Raw genomic sequence first — 18449 nt, 5'->3', positions numbered from 1 at the left:
ACTCAAATGCATTTTGTGCAAGAAGTATCTTTTTTAATTCCCTAAGCAATCCAGACTGAACTCGCTTGCAAAATGGTAAATTCTTGCCCGCTGTAAGACAAATCTCAGGTAAACCTCAATATTTTTGTGACATTATTAAATCCTGGAATCTATTTAAAAAGCGAAGCCTTTGAATGTTTTGAGGACGTTGACCCATGCCAAATCTCAATACATTTGGTTCACTGAAAAAACAAGGAAAACAGGACAAACGAAAATGGCAAGATCATAAGAATGTGTGTATTCAGATGCCAGGCCATATGAAGATGTGGCCTAGCAGCCATATGGACTGATACAGTGTGGATCTCGGAGGCCAACAGGGGCCATAGAAATAGGACTATTTGGGGATGGGGAAATCAGAATTAGTTGATTGTGAGTGACCATTCACTTTCCTGCGTAAAAATAAAATGTCCCAAATCTTTGTCTCACCCCTCAGAAAAGTCACAGAAAGTTACAATAGAAGTTCCGACATTTTTGACACCCCCCGAAACATTTCCCCTCCCCTGCCCTCAAAAATTTGGTTCGTGGTTCTCGTGGACCTTGAACAGTGCTACGGGACGGCAGACACGCCATTTTTTTTCAATGAAGCGAAACAAAAATGTAGACGTAATTAGGTAGAGGTTTTAATGTCCTAAATACAAAGATTACCAACTGTAGCCTGGACCAAACCGCGAGCAAATAACCCTTTTGTATACTTCAATTACATTTATTTTATTTGATTACACTTTTCCACTGGCTATTGTAAAACAAGACAAGAAAAATTAATACATTAAAAACATATACATAAAACATTTGACATGACACAACAATCAGATGACGGGTATAAAAAACAACATGCTAAAAAGCCAGTGACTGGCAAGATGGAACAGGTGACCAGCACCTCTACAGAGCCATCTTACCGCATGACGACCACCCCCCCCCCCGCAAAGAAAATAAAGCAAGTGGGAATTTATTAATTCAACCTGCACGGAATGCATGCAGCGATTTGTGTTCTGCCTATTGTGCACGAGATACAGAGATGCACGTAGAACGAAACCGTGAAGTCTCCCCCGGCCCCCGTACCGTACGAAATCTCTCACTAGTGACGAGCCGCCAAGACCTGGACATATGTGCCAATTCCTTGACCGGCCTTGGGTCGTGCAGGACACTGGGCTCAGGCCGCACGGTGTGGTGGCCTGACGGGGTTGTTCAAGCACAGAAAGCAACGACCCGTTTCAAGGTTCAGTGCGTCGGCCTGAGGTTTCATTGAGTGAAAAAAGGACATTGGATTATCCGGCCACGCATAGAAAGTAAAGAGACGACCGTAGCCGTCCGCCTCAACAACGTGCAGATCACCGAGCACCGAGTCAGTGTGAGTTAATGCTTTACGGTCACCCAAGCAGAATGACAAAAGTGAGTTGTAAATGGGAATTGTGATCGTACATTAGCTTTATAACACAAACTAAAATGAGTTATTTCAAAGGAAGACCGGCATTATGATCATGCTGAGATATGATAGCACCTAGCGTAAAATTTCCGCAGCTGTACTCAATACCTGTAGTCCGAGTTCTAAGTCGCCTTGTCGGGCGGCTATTTTTAAAAGTCATTTGTTGAGCCCTTTTTGTGTCTAAAATTTTAGAAGTGGTCTGGAGCTTACTAATTATTATGGCCGGCGTATTGTTTTCATTATTACACGTGTTAAAGATCGCTAGTATTGTTGTAACTTGTACGCTGCATGTAAATCATGTATTAAAATAAGAGGGAGTGTCTGCCTAGTGATGGCGGGCGGGCACTCGGTCGGTCAGTCCATAGAGAAAGGACAGTTCGTGGTCTGTCTGTTATCTTCAAACAGCATGTAGGGGTTTATATCGGTAAAATTACCCTTGCAATCTTGGTGTGAAGAGAGAGAGTGTAAAATGTTTACCTTTTTGCTAGAGATAGTATACATGAAGGACCGTGGTAAATATTGATACGACCGTGCAGGGCATACAGCGCATACATATCAGCCGTGCGAAGCGCACTGAGAACTGTAATCGTCCACTTTCTTTCTTCCAAATTCATTCACGGATTTCAGCCAAATTTGGACATAATCTAGCTGGGCTCGCTAGCCTGTTTGGCCAGTGGTCACCTAGTGGTCATTTTCCTTCAGAATTACTAAATGCTACTTCCACAACCTCGGTCCACTTATTGTCAAACTCAGTCAGTGGCATCTCTGGACCATGCCTCCTAAAATTTGTTTATAGAATTTGTACAGTGGTCATCTAGTGGTCACTAGTGGTCATTTTCTTCAAAACTGCGAATTCCTTCTTCCACAATCTTGAGCCAATTATTGTCAAACTTAGTCAATAATATCTCTGGACCTAGTGTCCTAAACTGTGTTCATAGAATTTGGCCACTGGTCACCTATCGGTCAGCAGTGGTCTTTTTCTTCAAAATAACTAATTGCTTCCACCCCCCACAGTGTTGGTCCAACCACGGTCAAAATCAATCATTTACAGCTTTGGAACAAGCCTCAGATTAGTTGTTCACAGAATTTGGCAACTGGTCACTTAATGGTCATCAGGGATCATTTTCTTTCATTGCATGGTCGAATACTTGCCAGTTTGGCTATATCTATCGGTATCTGCCACCTTTCTTTGCCGATTTCAGCCACATCTGAAACTAATCTTCCTTTGCACGATTTCTGTCCTAATTGACCAGTGTACAGGGTCAAGGGTCACCAAGTGCTCACTAGTGGTCATTCGCATTAAAAATACAACATAACTTTTCTCACCCCAGTCATTACTCAATCAATCTCAAATTAGGGCGGTTACATCTTTGCAGGAAACACCATGTGGGTGGTTAACAGAATTCGGCTGATGGTCACCTAATGGTCAGTGGAGTCATTTTTTTCCAAAATGTTTTTGTACTGGTTGTCAAAATATAAAACTTGATCGTTTTCATCTCTGCAGCAAGCATTATTTGTACAGTTTACACAGAATTCAGCCTGTGGTCAAGTGGTGGTCCGTGGAGGTCACTCTACTAAGTTATTCAGCCAAGCTCCGTGAATGTATATGTACCACATGTATGTAGCCTCACACAGCAACACACATTTGCTAACCAGCCACTGGCCAACATGTGTTGCCCGTTACATGTATATGCTACTATTAATAGACAGATTCGCTGATGCTATTACGGCAGTGTACCGCGGTGTCCCTGACACTCACGCGTGCAGCGATGAAAAAATTGAATCTGGTCCGTACCTCTAATATGTAGCCAATTCTGTGCAAAGCCTGTTTCCAGAACCACACTAGACACCATTTGCATAGGCAGGAGGAATGACCATGTTTAAGCTGGACTTTCCAGTAGTCAACTTGTGTGCACCTTCAACATTTCCAAAAGCTGTTCACGGCTGATATATCCGTGCTTCCTGAAGTACATTAGCTCTAGTTACTACATGAATTTGCTGGCATTTTGCCACTCGCTACGCTGCTTAAAATTTTCAAGTGTGCACCCCCCCTCCCCCGCCACTTTCTGAACTACATGTATTTTGATTCAAGGAAAATTTCCTTGAAAAAAAAATTTCGGCATATACCAGTCTGACAGAATAAAATTAACTGGCGGGGCCAGAGTAGCACAGAAACTGTTTGCCATGCGCCACACATTACACAGGTCATACGGGAAACAGACTGCATATCGATGGCTCCATGTACGCTATGTTCTGTCATTTTTTTATTTAAAAAATTATAAAAAGCCAGCAATCAAAAAAAAGAAGTCATTTTGGTAAGAGTTCCATGTTCAGTTATCACTGATCTTCCTTTGCAGTGTTTATGAGTCATCAGAAAATGATAAAATGTCTTTAAATGTTACAACATGAAAATATTGAAGCCATTGGGCCAGTCCAATGTGAACAGGATGTTAAGTAATGTTCTCGTGTGAAAATCTTTCCGGCGTCTTTCATTTTTTAAATAAAAAAAGGAAAAGAAAATCAAACCAATTTTTCTCTTTTATCTTACTTGAAATGAAAATGGAGGAATCACACAAAGAGGTTTTTCCTGTTTTCCATGTTGAAAATGACCTGATACGAAAATCAAAACTTATATCTTTGAAATACTTTTAGTCTCAATTTAATTTTACTGGACCGGAATTTAAGAGTAGACTGAATGAAGTTTTCTTAGATGCAATTTTTCTGGAACTTTGTACTTTTTCATTATATGAAAATTCTTTTACATTCCTATTAGGCAAATGCTATTTGAAAAGCACATTTTGAAACAATCAGCCAATTCCTGGAAAATTTAGGGTGCTGTTCCTCTGAAGTCATAAAGGGAAGATGTACATGCAGTTTAGTGCAAATCAATGTGACATAGAGCCTTTCTTCTTGGGATGACAGCACAGCTTTGCTCATGAATCAAAATACTCATGAATCGAAATACTCGTTAACATAAAAACCGAAAAGGTTGTAAACTACCTTTGTAATAAAGAAACAAAAGTTGAAAATAAGATTAACTGAGACACAAAGGTGCGTTTTGAAGGCTTCTATTAAAACATACTGGTTGCAGCCACTGTGTATCCTTTAACATCTATTACACACGTGGTAATGTGTAGGTAGCAAATGGGCACAGGGATTGTCAGAATGCAAAAAAAGGGCAGTGTGGAGTTACCGTAGTTGAATACCTCATTGACATTCAACCCTTAATGTTGAACAAGTAACCTTTTGACGTTTGGCAACTGCTCAGGACAAAAAGGGACAAAATACAAACTGCGCTTTCTAAGTTTGAGGTTTTTTGACCCTGGAAAAGCCCATGCCACATGTTGCAAGGAGTCAACTTGATTGAGGAAAACAGTGAGATCAGATTCAATGTAATCTCTAGGCAGGACATGGGGTTTGGGTATTTCATTTGGATATGGGAAAAGAGTGATGTGATGCATTCGCTTTCCTATCTTGTTTGCAAGCAAATAACTGCACCGACAAGACTTAAGTCAAAGCCATTGTGACCCTTGAAGACTGCATTGTCCAAGGTTGAAATGGAGGCAGCTGGGTCTCCAAAGTGTACAGAAACACTTTGAATATAGGTTAAGACCCAGTACATGGGCTTGATGTATATGATTTTGATTGACTGAAATAGGAAAACAGCAGATAGAAGAGACAGTTTTTCTCTCAAATAATTATAGTGCCGTAAAAAAAATCACCTACATTTCCGAGTTTGTTTGACCACCAAAACCCTATGGCCAGGGTTGCCTCCTGGTGAGAGAGTTCTGTGTCATTGTGAAAGGGCATGTACATGTAAATAAGGTACATGTGAATGGATATGCGTGGTGGTGCGTTCGATTTTTTTTTTGTCTATTCTGTACTCCATCATTTCTAGGGGTGTGCACCCTGAATTTCAAACGGTTACTTATTCGACATTGGAATATCAAACGGTTACTTGTTCAGCACTGAATGTCAAACAAGGAACAAGGAACTAACTTCACATCAATAAAAAAAGTTTTTATTCATATATACCTTGTTAATTTACCTCTTACAGGGATTGCTTGAGCGTTTGGCTGCAGGAGAGTTGATCATTGGCGATGGTAGTTTTGTGTTTTTACTGGAGCGGAGAGGCTACGTTTCTGCTGCTGCCTGGACCCCTGAGGCATGTGTTCTGTATCCCGAAGCAGGTAATTAGCTGAAAAGCGGATGTGTCAGTTTACTAGCAGAAAAAAAGTGTACTGATAAAAAATTATTTTTCCCAAGGTTAATGCACAGCAACAACCTTGCAATTGCATAACAGCTAGAGGCTGTTATGCAGATCTCTCATCTTACCTCCATAGAGGTGTAACTGCCTTTCAATGCAAATATTAGGGCCACTTCAAATGTGCATGTGAGGTATAAGTCTTCATTGTTAAAGCTTATGTAATTATACACTACCACGCCCCCACAAGATTCCATTGATTATCTGCAAGACGTTTTTAGAAATATTTTGTTGATGTGCAACAGTTCGTCAGTTGCATCGAGAGTACCTACGAGCTGGGGCTGATGTCATGCAGACAGCAACGTTCTACTCATCCGACTGGCAACTCCAGCACGTGGCATCCTTTCGCAATGATGAGAAAATGAAGAATCTGGTGAGCACCATAGTTGTAGGGAGTGCACGGGGGTTGAAAAATGGTTATTATGGGGGCGATTTCTTGCCCCCACAACTCGGTCCATCAAATTTCCTCACAAAGAAAATTGCCACCTCTACAGTGAGGGTTACTCTTCCTGAGTTGGGTAGGGTAACCCTCAATGGACAATCCAAAGATCCATTGTGAAATCAAGAATATTTAAGCCTCAGTAAAATTGAGACAGTTTAATGCACACTTTGTAGATTTTGTCATTGTACACAAAGGAGTATGTTCAAAATTCTTGGAAAACTCTTATCTTGTTACAGTGACATCGTGATCTCTTACAGGCAGGCTTAATAAGATCAGTTAGTGCAGTCAAACTACAATTGCCAATTTTCCTTTTCCAGCCAAAAAAATATAAACTTGTCTTTCACTGACAATTCAAAAGGAAACGAAGGAAATGTGTAAACTAAGTTAATTGACCTAGTTGTTTGTGCCTTTTCTGTTCTGGTTTTTCTGTAATACTAGTAAGTCCCACAGTTTAATATGCTCTCTTGCCATTGTGTTGTTTTTGTGTCTCCTTTCCAGACTACAGGTGACATCAACAGCGCTGCGGTAGATCTTGCAAGGGGTGTGGCAGAGGAGGGCGGAGCCCTGGTTGCTGGCTCGGTGTCACCGGTTTCCTCCATTGCATTTAAGAAGGGCAAGGAGCATGTAATTAATGAATTTCAGAAGCAGATGGCAATTTTTAAGGAGAAAAAGGTTGATTTCCTTCTAGGCGAGGTACGTGCACAGTATGAATTATTTTGTTCCAAATGGTAATCAACAACACAGTTTTTACCCTCTTTCACCCATTTTTTTACCACATTGTATCAAACAGTGTCCATTCAGCCAAAATACCATAACTAGTTTGATCTTGAAGCAAATTCAGTATTTAAGGTAATAGTGGGGGAATTTATAAGAGATTATTTATGCATAGTCTACAGGGGTACTTTAGTCAAGACTAAAGTACAGTATCAATATCCAAGATGGGATATACTCAGCCAGAAATGGTTAAATCCAGATGTAGAATTTAACATCTTTAATTAAATCTTTCTTTTCAAGAGGATTTTCAAGTTAACCTTTGACCGCTCAGGGATTCAGAACTCAACTGTAGTTGAAAAATATCAAGGCTACCTTAACAAACCCAATGCTTTTTACATATGGATATTTTGTAGAAATTAGGGGTCCAAAAGTGTGACATTTTTGTGTCCCTGTTACATCTGACCTTTGTTATTTAACATGGAAATATCACCGGAATTGCTTTCAAATTATAATTTGTTTGGCAGGTAATTTGCATTCATTCATCACTCTTGGAAATTAAAAAGTTGTGTTCTGAACGTACAAAATCATATGTCACATGTGTCAGGGACACAGAAAAAAACTTAGACCCCTAATATCTGGAATTACCCAAATGTGTCCTCTGACAGTTTTTCATCAACATAGAGGAGGCTGAATGGGCAATTCAGATTATGGCTGAGATTGGCGTCCCTGTGGCCTGTACTATGAGAATACCTCCGACGGGTGATGCTTCTGGTTGTTCACCCCAGGAATGTGCCGTCAGAATGGCAAAAGCAGGTAACATTCATTACTAAATGCAGATGTGACTCACCATCCCCAAATTTCATAATCATCTGAATCGTGAATTATATAAGCCCCAATGAGATAAGTAAGTAATATGTTTTCAAGAAAGCCAGAATGCTTACTTCAGCTGGACTTTTGTGGAATGGATATCCAACACCGCATTCTGATCCGTTGGTCAAAGGCACATGAGGCAGATAGCATAGAGATAGCTCAGTTTGTCAAGTATTGGACACAGTGCTTCAGATGTGGATGTTTCTGTCACCTCTGGTCCTTGTCATTCACCTGACTGATGACAGTGTTCACAGGGTTTACCACATGGAGGTTGATGTGAGCCAGCAAGTGTAACAGGGAAAAAAGCACACTGTGGGGAATTCGCAAAACAACAAAAACTCTAACTAAACCAAGGATCTTTGAGGGAAAAGTCGCTGGAAACTGAATTAATAAGGACTCAGACACCAATAGTTGACTTCAAAAAAGGGACCAAAAAAAATTTATTAATGAAAAAGTACAGGAAAAATGCCAAAAAACTAAAAGGACTCAAGGACTAAAAACACCCAGAGACTAAGACTTTAAAAGACTCAAAACCCAAACCCAACACAGTGCGTAAAATGGACCTTATGAGTTTACACTCAGACTTCAATCACTGACTTCTAGAAGAATAGGGCTCAAGCAGAAACACCACACTCCAGTTAGGAGGAACAATACATAGGTACATGTGAAGGTGACTGGTCTCTGCTGATCTGCTACACTGAGTGTGACCAGACCACATGGCAACTCTATATAGGGGGAAGCTGGGGCTTAAACAAATAAACAGGGGGGCACACTACTAGAAAAAAAAATCAACAACTCTAAACTAAAGTTAAACATTTTTAAAGGGGAACTACTTCTATGTAAAAATGTGTACTTAATAACATAAACATTTCTGGCTCTGCCACACAAGCATCACTGGGGGCTTTGCATTTCAAAAGCCTGTGTGTGTGTTTGTGTGGCTCCACTGAGCCGCAAACTGTGCACCATATTATCTTCAAGTGTGCATTCCTCCGCTCCCCTAGCAATGAGGCAGACCTCACAGCCCTCGATGACACCACAGTGTGTTGGTTGCGGTACCTGGAGGACATCACCTAATTTCCCCATCCTCAAACCAAATATATTGATGTTTGCCAGTTAGACCTGAATTTTTAACCCTGGCTGACAGAAAACGTCCCAGATGATCACTTACTCAGTTCTGGATTTTACTCTGCCATACATAGGTGCCAGTGTTGTGGGCATAAATTGCATGTATGACCCGACTATTTGCCTGGAGACTGTCGCCCTGATGAAGCAAGGCCTGAAAGAGGCAGGGCTCCAGACTTACCTGATGGTGCAGCCATTGGGTTTCCACACACAGGAGCCTGGTTACGTTGACGATAAGAGAGGCTACAATGCACTGCCAGATTGGCCATATGGTAAGCAGACAGTTCTGTATTTATTCCGACTCACACTTCACACTTCATTAATGCTTTGAAACCCTCTAGGATTCTGCAAAACAGAACTGTTACTGAGGTGTGTTTTCTCCATCATTATATCAACCCCGAAGTGATTCCTTTATTCGTTAGTTTTAATACATTAACTTTGGCCAATCTGTGTAATGCTTTGACATCTTCGGGGCAGTGAGATTTGATGATGTCAGCACGTTTTTTTTATGTACAAAATAGCAGTTTGGAGTCCATCTCTGATCATCTGTTTTCCCTTCATTCTTTCTGTTTTCCGTTGTTTCAATCAGTCAAATCCTTTGTTTACTTTATGAACAAATTGTTCTTTTCCCTTTTGCAGAGTTATGCCCTAGGATTTTTTTTAAAGGGACGGAAGGTCTGAAATCAGTTTGTTACTTACTGGTCTGGTTGCTATTTCCAATAGTGTAGATTGAGGCAGTACTGCAGAAGTAGACACGAACCTTTTCAAAAAGTATCATAACCATAGCCACTGCCTTTTTTTCCATCATGCACATTGTCCTGAAGCAGGACATGCAGTTTGAAATTCCTCAGAAACTGCAACATATCTTGGTTGTTTTTAGGTTTTTAAAATATTTTTAAACAGTTATTCCTCTGTGTGTTTGCAGCAATGGAGCCTCGTGCCATATCTCGTCTTGACGTCCACAATTATGCCAGGGCAGCCTATGAACTAGGCGTTCGATATATTGGTGGTTGTTGTGGATTTGAGCCGCATCACATCCGGGCCATAGCAACAGAGGTGAATCTGATTTGTGAATCAAGAAGACCTCCTGACACAGCAGTGGCATCTGTGTATGGGTCATTCCAGAAATTAGGGGTCCATTTTGTGTTTGTCCCTGTCACATCTGACATATAACTTTGTAAGTTCAGAACACATTTTCTAATTTCCAAGAGTGATGAATTAATGCAAATTACCTGCCAAACACATGGTAATAGTTTGAAATCAATTCCGGCGATATTGCCATGTCAAATAACAAAGGTCAGATGTAACAGGGACACCAAAATGTCACACTTTTGGACCCCTCATTTCTGAAATTACCAACATACCTTGACTCATGGATATTCTTATCTGTAGAAATTGCTTTTAGTTACTTCCAATTCTATTAAGTTGCTGTGTTGCAGTATACCAGTGTAACATAGTAAAGGGTGAATAGTTGAGTGTAGCTCCTTGACGTATTAAGCTCTTGAGGCAAAGCAAATGGGGATCAAGTTTTGAATTATCGATTTCAACTACCAAAAGGAGCTAAAATGTGCTGGTGTCAGTTCATGATTACTGTGCATGAAGCATAGCTAGGGTTGTTGTCACATGTGCATGCTGCATCCTTGCAACTGTTCCATGAACGGTTCCCAGACGACAGCTTGGTACTGGTGCACTTTCAACTTAAGCGGTCGCCTGGTAAACAGCAAAAATAGTGTAGCAGTCGGGCAGGCTCGCTCGGCGCTCGGCACTGAGGATTCTCGGCTCTTGCCAACTCACGCTTATTTTAGAAATTTATTTAAACAAATTACACTCGAGCGGCAGAATGCAATTTGCGGGGACATTCGTTTTAGGAAAGTATATCCTAGTCTAAGGGCAAGACAGATGAACAAAATAACACACCGGGAAACAAGTATTTTCAAGACAATAACAATTAACAATATTTAATTGAACATCAAAGAAACAATGCTAATCAATGAATGAAGGCGGCGGAATGAATGTCAAGGCTATGACTTCCGAAATGTAATCAAGCTTCTACTTCATCTGGGGGCACTCTGTATGCGAGCACCGCCAATCGGAGGGAGACCTCCGGAGGCGCACTGGATAGTGAGGCACCTCGATGTAGGACCTCCTGGAGGCACCTCTCACTCCACTAAGTATTTGTGAGGGAAGCCCGTCGAAATGATCACAGTTATATCGTAAAATGATTAGAATTTGCCTTTAACTTACTGGAGATGAACAAGTGCGGCGATTCCCCCAAGCTAATAGTCGTTTGGGTTTAAACAGCCGAGGATTGGTTTTCTTTCCTTGATCCTAGTGTCAAGTATTTTCTTTGTCGGCAGGAGCAGCAATCTGACAAGTCCGAGTCCGAGCAATAACAACAAAAACAAAACAAACCCCGAAGTTCAGCGTACCTGGCAACGAATTAAATTTCGCGCTGCCTAAATTGGGCTGCAAAGAACTCCTAAACGTGCACTAGGCATAAACGAGTAATACTCGCATGCCCAAGACTTAGATAAAGCGCGCCGAACAACTAATCTCTAAAACACGCACCGACGTGCATTTACTGCTTGCACCGTAATGCGTGCACAGCAGAGGCGCCCAACTTGAAGATTATGAAAGCAACAACATGACGTAGGAGCTCGCATGCGCATTAGGAGTTTCTTCGTATAACAACAAAAGTAAGTTAAGTCAGCAGATACGGGAAGTAAACTAATTTCCGCTACAATAGCATCTGGCACTTGATGGTTAATGAACAGTACATGAGTCGGGCTGTCAAATATTATGTATGAGGCATCAGAAAAATTATCGTTGAGCAAAGATATGTATGCTCATTAAGTCTCTACTTAATATTTTAGTTATAAGCCCGTCTTTTGATCGTTACAGCTCTGTACATTGGGTTTTATGGAGACATTAGCATATTGTTCCTTAACAATATCTTGAATTGGTTTTGTGCAGTTGTCTGATGAGCGAGGAGGCCTTCCCCCTGCCGCTTACAACGTGACACCGTGGGATGCTCTTAAAGTGAGCAACAATTCCTCTTATTTGGTAAAGTAAGTATGCAAAACCTCACATTGTTTCCCCCCTCTCGGGCTAAGTAATTATGGTAACAAAGAAAACTTGAGGTAGGCACCCGAAGTGGTGTAACTACTAACTCGCCCTCTCCTCTTCCCCCCTTGCCAAGTTCTGCCCCTCAGAATGCCCCCATTTGAATCTTTTGAATGTACAAGCCACACTTGATTAGCATTTCGTACCCCTTGAAGAAATGCATGCACCCCAGGTTGCCCCCCTCAGAGATTCCACCCCAGTTATGGTGTTCTATGTTCTTTGAAGTTGGAAATTGTTACACTTCCCTTCAACATTCATCCTGCCCTTGGCACAGGAGAAATGTGACTTTTTGGCCTTTTTTTCTGCCTTTTTTTGCCTTTTCTTCTGTGTCAAGGAAATTCTGACTGTAACTTGTCCAAGAAAATGGATATTATGATAATTCTGCAGTGTTTTGATACGCTATTGGAGGGAAAAAATGTGCCTTCACAGACGTGTTTAACTTCACAGTAATGGCTGTCCAATGAAAGCAGCAATGAGCTAACTCGAAATATTTCCCAACTGCACATCTCCTAAAGTGCAAGTTCATAGAAAACTGAATATTTCCATAGAAAACTGAATATTTCCCATCTTTCCTCCGATTCTCAGGACAGACAAGGAGTACTGGGACAATCTCACACCATCCACAGGCAGACAACTCCAAACGTTTGCAACACTGCAGAGCAAGACGGATCAATGATGGAATGGCAACATGAGTTTCATTGTTTGTTTGACAGAAAAGAGTCTTCCAAAGAAGAGTTCCTTGAGAATGACTGTCACTTTTTAGGCAAGTTCAGTATGACGACTTGCTGATTTGCCTTTAGGATAGAAACAGGATTTGAGCGTACACAATGCTTGAGACATCTTCAAACTACATTCTTGCTTTACAAAGATTATCAAAAACAAAACCCACAAGAAAAGTCATAAGTTCAAAGAATCCTGTACTTTGTTTAGAACAAAAGTCTCGCTGACAGTCAAAAAACCGATACAGTGATGATGGCCCATTGTATACTTGATGCGATAGATTTAACATAAGCATCTCAAAGCACATCTATAATAGAACTTGGGAAGCATAAGAGGAGAATGATAACGCCACTTTATGAAAAGGGAAAGGGATTTTGGTATTGGCTGGTATAATTAACTTTTCTTTCTTTTCCTTTTTTTTTTTACTTTATTTTTTATTGCCGTATTTGTCGTCTCACAAACTACAATGCATGAATCAGAGTGTACATGTGTATTTTGGGGTATTGGATGCTTCTTTTGGTGTCACCTTTTTCTTAGCCTGCCTGTTTTTGTTAATTAACAATATGGAAGAAGTTGCAGATCGAGACGTGGGTTAAGGTTACCCTGACGCAAAAAAAATGAATAACAATTATGGTGAGAATTCTAAAAATTACCTTCTATAAGACTTGTTGTTCGTACATCAGTAACGATGTAATACTTATATATGTGTCCTATCCGTAACAATCAAACACAAAATATCTCTGAGGGGCCTGAACCTCTCACTCATACCAACCCACCCACCCAACCAAGTGTGTATTTGCCTGCAACTGGGGACCTCCTATTGTTCTTCTTTTGTTTGTACTTAAACTTTTTTAGAAGACCACCCATATGTTTTGTACACAGTTGTCAATGGGGGACCCTCTGTCAATCGGGGACCTTATTGTCCTCTATTGTTCAGGGTCCCCAATTGAATGCAGAAACAAACTCGCTAACACTCCCTGGATTCCCCCCTGAGAATGGCAGTTGGCAGAATAGACCAGTTTCTGAGTAAACAGCTTGAAATCCAATAAGTTGTAAAAAAAACAACACCACAAAAAGCAACTTTGTCACATTTTATTTGCCTCTCATGTTTTCTGTCTACTTACATGTTTCACAAATCTGATATTCTGGTTGGATTTATTTTTGCTTCTTATGGAATTAGTTATATAACTTTATTCATTACCTAACCAAGTTTGTGAATCAACAGTAAACTTTCCGGTGATTGATTTTTAACCTTAAATAGCTTAATTTACTTGTTTATAATGAGTGGGTATAAATATTTGAGTTACTACTTTGGATAAAGTTTCAGTCTTGATTTCAGCAAAGGTTTGGCAAATCTAGCACTTTCAAAACTGAACTTTGGTGTGTTGTCTCTGTCCTGAAATTTGGCATACTCAGTACATCAGGTCGCTGCAGAATTTTAAGCCAAATAAATTCATAGCAAGCAAATGCTATGAATCTATCCCCCAAAATTACCATTATCAATTACTTCCTCATAATAAGGCGGGCATTACTGCCCATTTTGATTTATTCAGATCCCAGTCAAACATGTTTTTTTGGGCAATCGTGGACGTTCCTATTGTCCTCTTTTGTTCATACTTTAACTTTTTTTTGGAAGGCTTCCAATATGTTTTGAACTCGCTTGGCAATCGTGGACATATCGGGAATAATCGTGGACGGTCATTAATTCTGTTGTTTAACGTCAATGATTGTTTGCGAACATCAGTGAAAGTGTGTGAGGTCGAAGTACGCACAACTGTTAAATGTTGAAGTTTGAGGCAATAAATGGATCGGATGTTACTGTGCTGCACTGTGTCACATTCTTTTCTATCAAAGCACGTCTGCAGCTAGAAGTTACACTGAGGAAACATCTCTTAACCATAATGTATGTACTGCTGAAGTGTATTACTAAGAGATCAGGGGTAATAAAGGGTAATTTAAGCATCAGAATTCAGTGTATAATGTCATTCACTCGTCGCACTCCTCTCCCGCATTCTTAAAACAGTCACGCCTTCAAAGTATCTTTAGACCCAGCCGAGTCTGCCAGATTTCATTCGGATTGTCTGGATAAAATAATACCAAGGACATGAGCTGTTGGGTTTGTCTGGAAGACGTCAGCACCCTTGAGGGTTGTTAGCCCAGAACCAGAGATTTTTTTGAGTAAGTAGAACTTCTTACAACATGTTGCTCCCAGAGATGGTATGTCAATGTATCAACAAACTTACTGTCATGGCTCTTAAGATAGCAATTCAACATCGCATTGGTTGCTGCTTGCTGCAAACCATTTCAAACCAATAAGGTTTGATAACGCTGCATTCGTTATAAAACTACATCCCGAAGTGTGGATGGTGACATGAATAAAGTGGCGGAGGCTATTATTCTATCCTTCCAAAACTGTCGAGGCTCCCTCTGTTGGAAGAAGTAACAATATTTGCCTAAGACTCCCAGTAAACCACACATCTTCAGTTCCTAGATGTGATTCAGTTTTTTCCTGGCAGTTCAGGTTACTCCTTTTAATGTTGATCCTCAGACTGGAAATAGAGGCAAAGTTGGGATTCATATTTTTCATATCTTCTGTTTAAATGAAGAAGTCTTGTCAAGATTTTAGCTGTTTTCTCAAGAGTATGCACATGTAAGAAACTGGTATGGAAAGTTTAGTTCCAGATGATAAAGAAATAAAGGAATTGTGACAGCAATTTCAATCCACAGCAAGAGCACCTAACTCAAATCTTATGCACATTGATGCGCATGACTCGGCAAGAATCATTTACTTCCCAAGGTTTTCAATTGAGAATGATTTTACTGCTCCAAAGTCCATTCAAACTTTCTGCCTCACACCAGAGTTACATAGTCGGAAAGGTAATGTCGAGTGCATTATGCACAGTCAGAGAAAGACGCAGGTTTCCATGTCTTGTACAGTAGCTGGTTGCTGGCTTTTCAAAGCTTGAGAACCACAGACCTTTGGCATTTCTCTTATCAACCTAAGTACTTGAATGTATTCCAAAGTACAGACTGCCTGTGATAGAACTTTAATAGGCAAGACATCTGCACTGTCACAGTGACTCTGCATGTCTGAGAATGTCTCAGTTGAATAATGTGGGTCTATTTTTGGACCTTTATTTCGAGATCAGGCCTAATGTAAATTTGGCCTTGACCGCAGTACTGGAAATCTGTAAACATACCTAACGGTTTCCAAATTGAAAACTAGCCTAAAATACCTCTTTAAAATAACATTTTATTCATGAAATTGACAGGACCAACACAGACTTGCTAGTTATCAGGTGCAAATACAAAATAAACTTTAACATTCACTAAAACAATTAGAATGAAAACTTTTTTAAATTTGTAATCTAAACATACTGGTATAAGTACTCAAAATCAAGCTTCATATTTTGATTTAAGACTCAAGCTAGGCTCTGTGAAATGAAAGGAAAATCAGTAGAAAATTATGCTGATTCGAGAAATGTATGTCAGTCTACAGTAGAACAAGTTTGTTCATCTCCGGAAACTTTGGGTGCTTCTCAGGAAATGTCCTCCTGGTACTCAAACTACCTTTACCTGGTCTTATTTAGAAATCGGCGGAATTAATTGAAAGCCAAGTTGACTTTTTTAATTTTGGGAACCTGAGAATTAAAAGGAAGCAGCAGGGGCGGATCCAGGACATATTTGCGGAGGGGGACTGTGTTTGTCACCATTGTTGAAGCCATTCGACCCCTAAAAAGTTCTTTAAGAGTTAGTATCATGTTGTCAACAAATCTCAAGTTGTTTTCTCATGTGGGCACAAGAGGGCGATGTTCAAATTTTTACAGCATATTGATCGATGCTTGGCAATCCTGACTTGCAGGTTTGGAGTTGAAAAGGGCGAAGTTCCCATGCGGTGCTTAATACAGGTACCTAGTGGTTCACCTAAGTTTGAGTCCGGAATGGGGAGCCAAGTGGGATTTTTTCCCCTTAAAAACCAGAGGTCCAAAAACGATTTAACAAATGTTTGTTCAGGTGGTGAAGAGTGACAGAGGAATTGTTGCTTATCAGGTGCATTGACCATTTTCATTATGCCCTATTGCGTTGTGTCTCAGTCTTCCACAAATGAAGAAAAGAAAGTCCTGATATTACCTAACGTGGTAATAACTTGAGTCATACACTTCTTGGAGGACAATTCATTCTCCCACATTTGGATGAATCATCAGAAAGAACACAGATAAAGGGGCAATTGACTGACACCAATTTTAAGCTACCACCAAATAATTCGAAAGTGCATGCAATATATCTTTGTTTTACTTTTTCTATAGTTCCTCGTTTTCTGGATCAAAAACTGTTTGTAGTGTGTGTTGTTTGCTAAACGAACCCAAATCCTTCACAGTGCATGATCTTCAACAATTGCTCCAGCATCCACATCGAACAGTTCCTGTCTTACCGCTTATCAACTCACCAAAGGATGACTTCCAAGTGCAAAATGACTTCCTTGATCTAGTTTGCCTGGGAATGATAACCTCGAAGTAAGAGATCTGCAGTCGAAGGAAGTAGCATAGGTGATTTAAGGCAGGCAACCTTTGACATGTTGGATGAATTTTCATATCAAAAAGAGCACGTTCCTTGAACAAAAGAGAATTGGATTGTGTTACAAAAACACAGTCCCAACATGGTTATGGGTTGAATGTCCCAAAGCAACTTCTCAAAAAAAATAGGCAGAGCGGGGACTCTCTGTTGGTATTTTACTGGGCTGTGTCTTAAATGAAGTACTATTCAATCTGTTTGTTACATATTTGGCTGACTCTACTGACACTGATGCAGATTTGAGATGGTTGTTTGTACATAACACAGTGCAGTATTGTAGGTGACAGTGGACAAACCAGAAATTTCTCTGGGCCTGGCCTTAGCAAAGGGATGATGCATGTACCTTAAATACATGCACCATTGACATATATTAACATATCCTGGTTTCTGTGGATTGACTGAAGCGTGTCATTGTATGCAACTGGTCCAGAAGGACAACACTTCATCTGAATATTACATTATTCATGATCATGATTAAATATTCAAGAGCATACTTTATAGTCTCATCAAAAACGTGGCCTCTCAAATTTTAAATTCACTACATCCTGTTGGTGAATCGCTTCGTTGCCCACGTTGTGTGATCTGCTGGGCTGCTGGCCCGGCACCTCTTGCCGCTGCAGGGTTCCCTATGGCAGGCAGTTCTTGGCATACCTTGGAGCTTCTCCTTGGAGAATGTAAGCGGCACAACATGCTGGGGGAGGATGGTGTCCGCCCCCTTTATGGCAGGGAGCGCCAGTGTGACGTTATTGGAGGGAGTAGTTCCAGGGAACAAAACAATATCACTGCCAAGCTGCAATCAAAGTTAAGTATTTTAGATTTCACATGAGGCAGGAGTTGACTCAGTTTGGCATACCAGTCACTCGAAAATTTCTCCAGGTGTAAAGGCTTATCAGATGACAGGGCAATTATTCCCTTTTCTGAAGACCTGTCAAATTTACAGCTGACGAGAGTCTTATGCCAGGACTCCCCACAGACAATGTAGTAAATTGATGCAATTGTCACTATGCTTACTTAGGTGTCAAATGTACATCAAAGTGATTTGATCTTACGTCCTTGCAATGACTTTGATTTTGACTGTCATCCTGCATACTATTTTGATAGGAATCTTTTGATTCCTATGCGAATCTGTTGATTGTTGGGGGGTGATAACCCACCTCAGA

The 18449-nt window shown here is 40.4% G+C and overlaps 1 protein-coding gene and 2 long non-coding RNA genes across 6 annotated transcripts; 1 reads left to right on the top strand and 2 right to left on the bottom strand.

The window, feature by feature from the left end:
• The first annotated feature begins 1044 nt into the window (after window positions 1–1044).
• Window positions 1045–14535, top strand: LOC147800235 (betaine--homocysteine S-methyltransferase 1-like). 4 transcript variants are annotated; one of them, XR_015426349.1, is made up of 9 exons: window positions 1045–1428; window positions 5520–5652; window positions 5972–6099; window positions 6667–6861; window positions 7548–7695; window positions 8952–9146; window positions 9800–9930; window positions 11232–11942; window positions 12583–12636. XR_015426349.1 is itself a non-coding variant. In XM_087140937.1 (9 exons), exons 3-9 carry the CDS (start codon window positions 6016–6018, stop codon window positions 12671–12673), a joined length of 939 nt encoding a protein of 312 aa, XP_086997063.1. In that variant the 5' UTR covers window positions 1048–1387; window positions 5520–5652; window positions 5972–6015; the 3' UTR covers window positions 12674–14535. The 4 variants fall into 4 exon arrangements, 2 of the variants coding, with proteins under 2 accessions (XP_086997063.1, XP_086997055.1); XR_015426355.1 differs by lacking the exon at window positions 12583–12636 and having other exon boundaries at window positions 11232–11570; window positions 11848–11942; XM_087140937.1 differs by having other exon boundaries at window positions 1048–1387; window positions 11848–11942; window positions 12583–14535.
• Window positions 6610–8974, bottom strand: LOC147800236 (uncharacterized). Its single transcript, XR_015426357.1, has 3 exons — window positions 8921–8974; window positions 7824–8062; window positions 6610–6761 (listed from the first exon to the last, which is right to left on the bottom strand). It is a non-coding gene; the product is annotated as an uncharacterized LOC147800236 (long non-coding RNA).
• Window positions 14536–15950: 1415 nt separating the features above from the next.
• Window positions 15951–18443, bottom strand: LOC147800234 (uncharacterized). Its single transcript, XR_015426356.1, has 2 exons — window positions 17784–18443; window positions 15951–17240 (listed from the first exon to the last, which is right to left on the bottom strand). It is a non-coding gene; the product is annotated as an uncharacterized LOC147800234 (long non-coding RNA).
• Window positions 18444–18449: the final 6 nt, after the last annotated feature.

The sequence above is a fragment of the Acanthaster planci genome, linkage group LG01 (genome assembly GCF_054643075.1).
Source record: "Acanthaster planci isolate LZ-2023a linkage group LG01, COTS_SCS, whole genome shotgun sequence".
In the NCBI taxonomy this organism is placed as follows: Eukaryota; Metazoa; Echinodermata; class Asteroidea; order Valvatida; family Acanthasteridae; genus Acanthaster; species Acanthaster planci.
The sequence above is the reverse complement of the archived record's forward strand: the minus strand, read 5'-3'. Positions and strand labels throughout refer to the sequence as shown.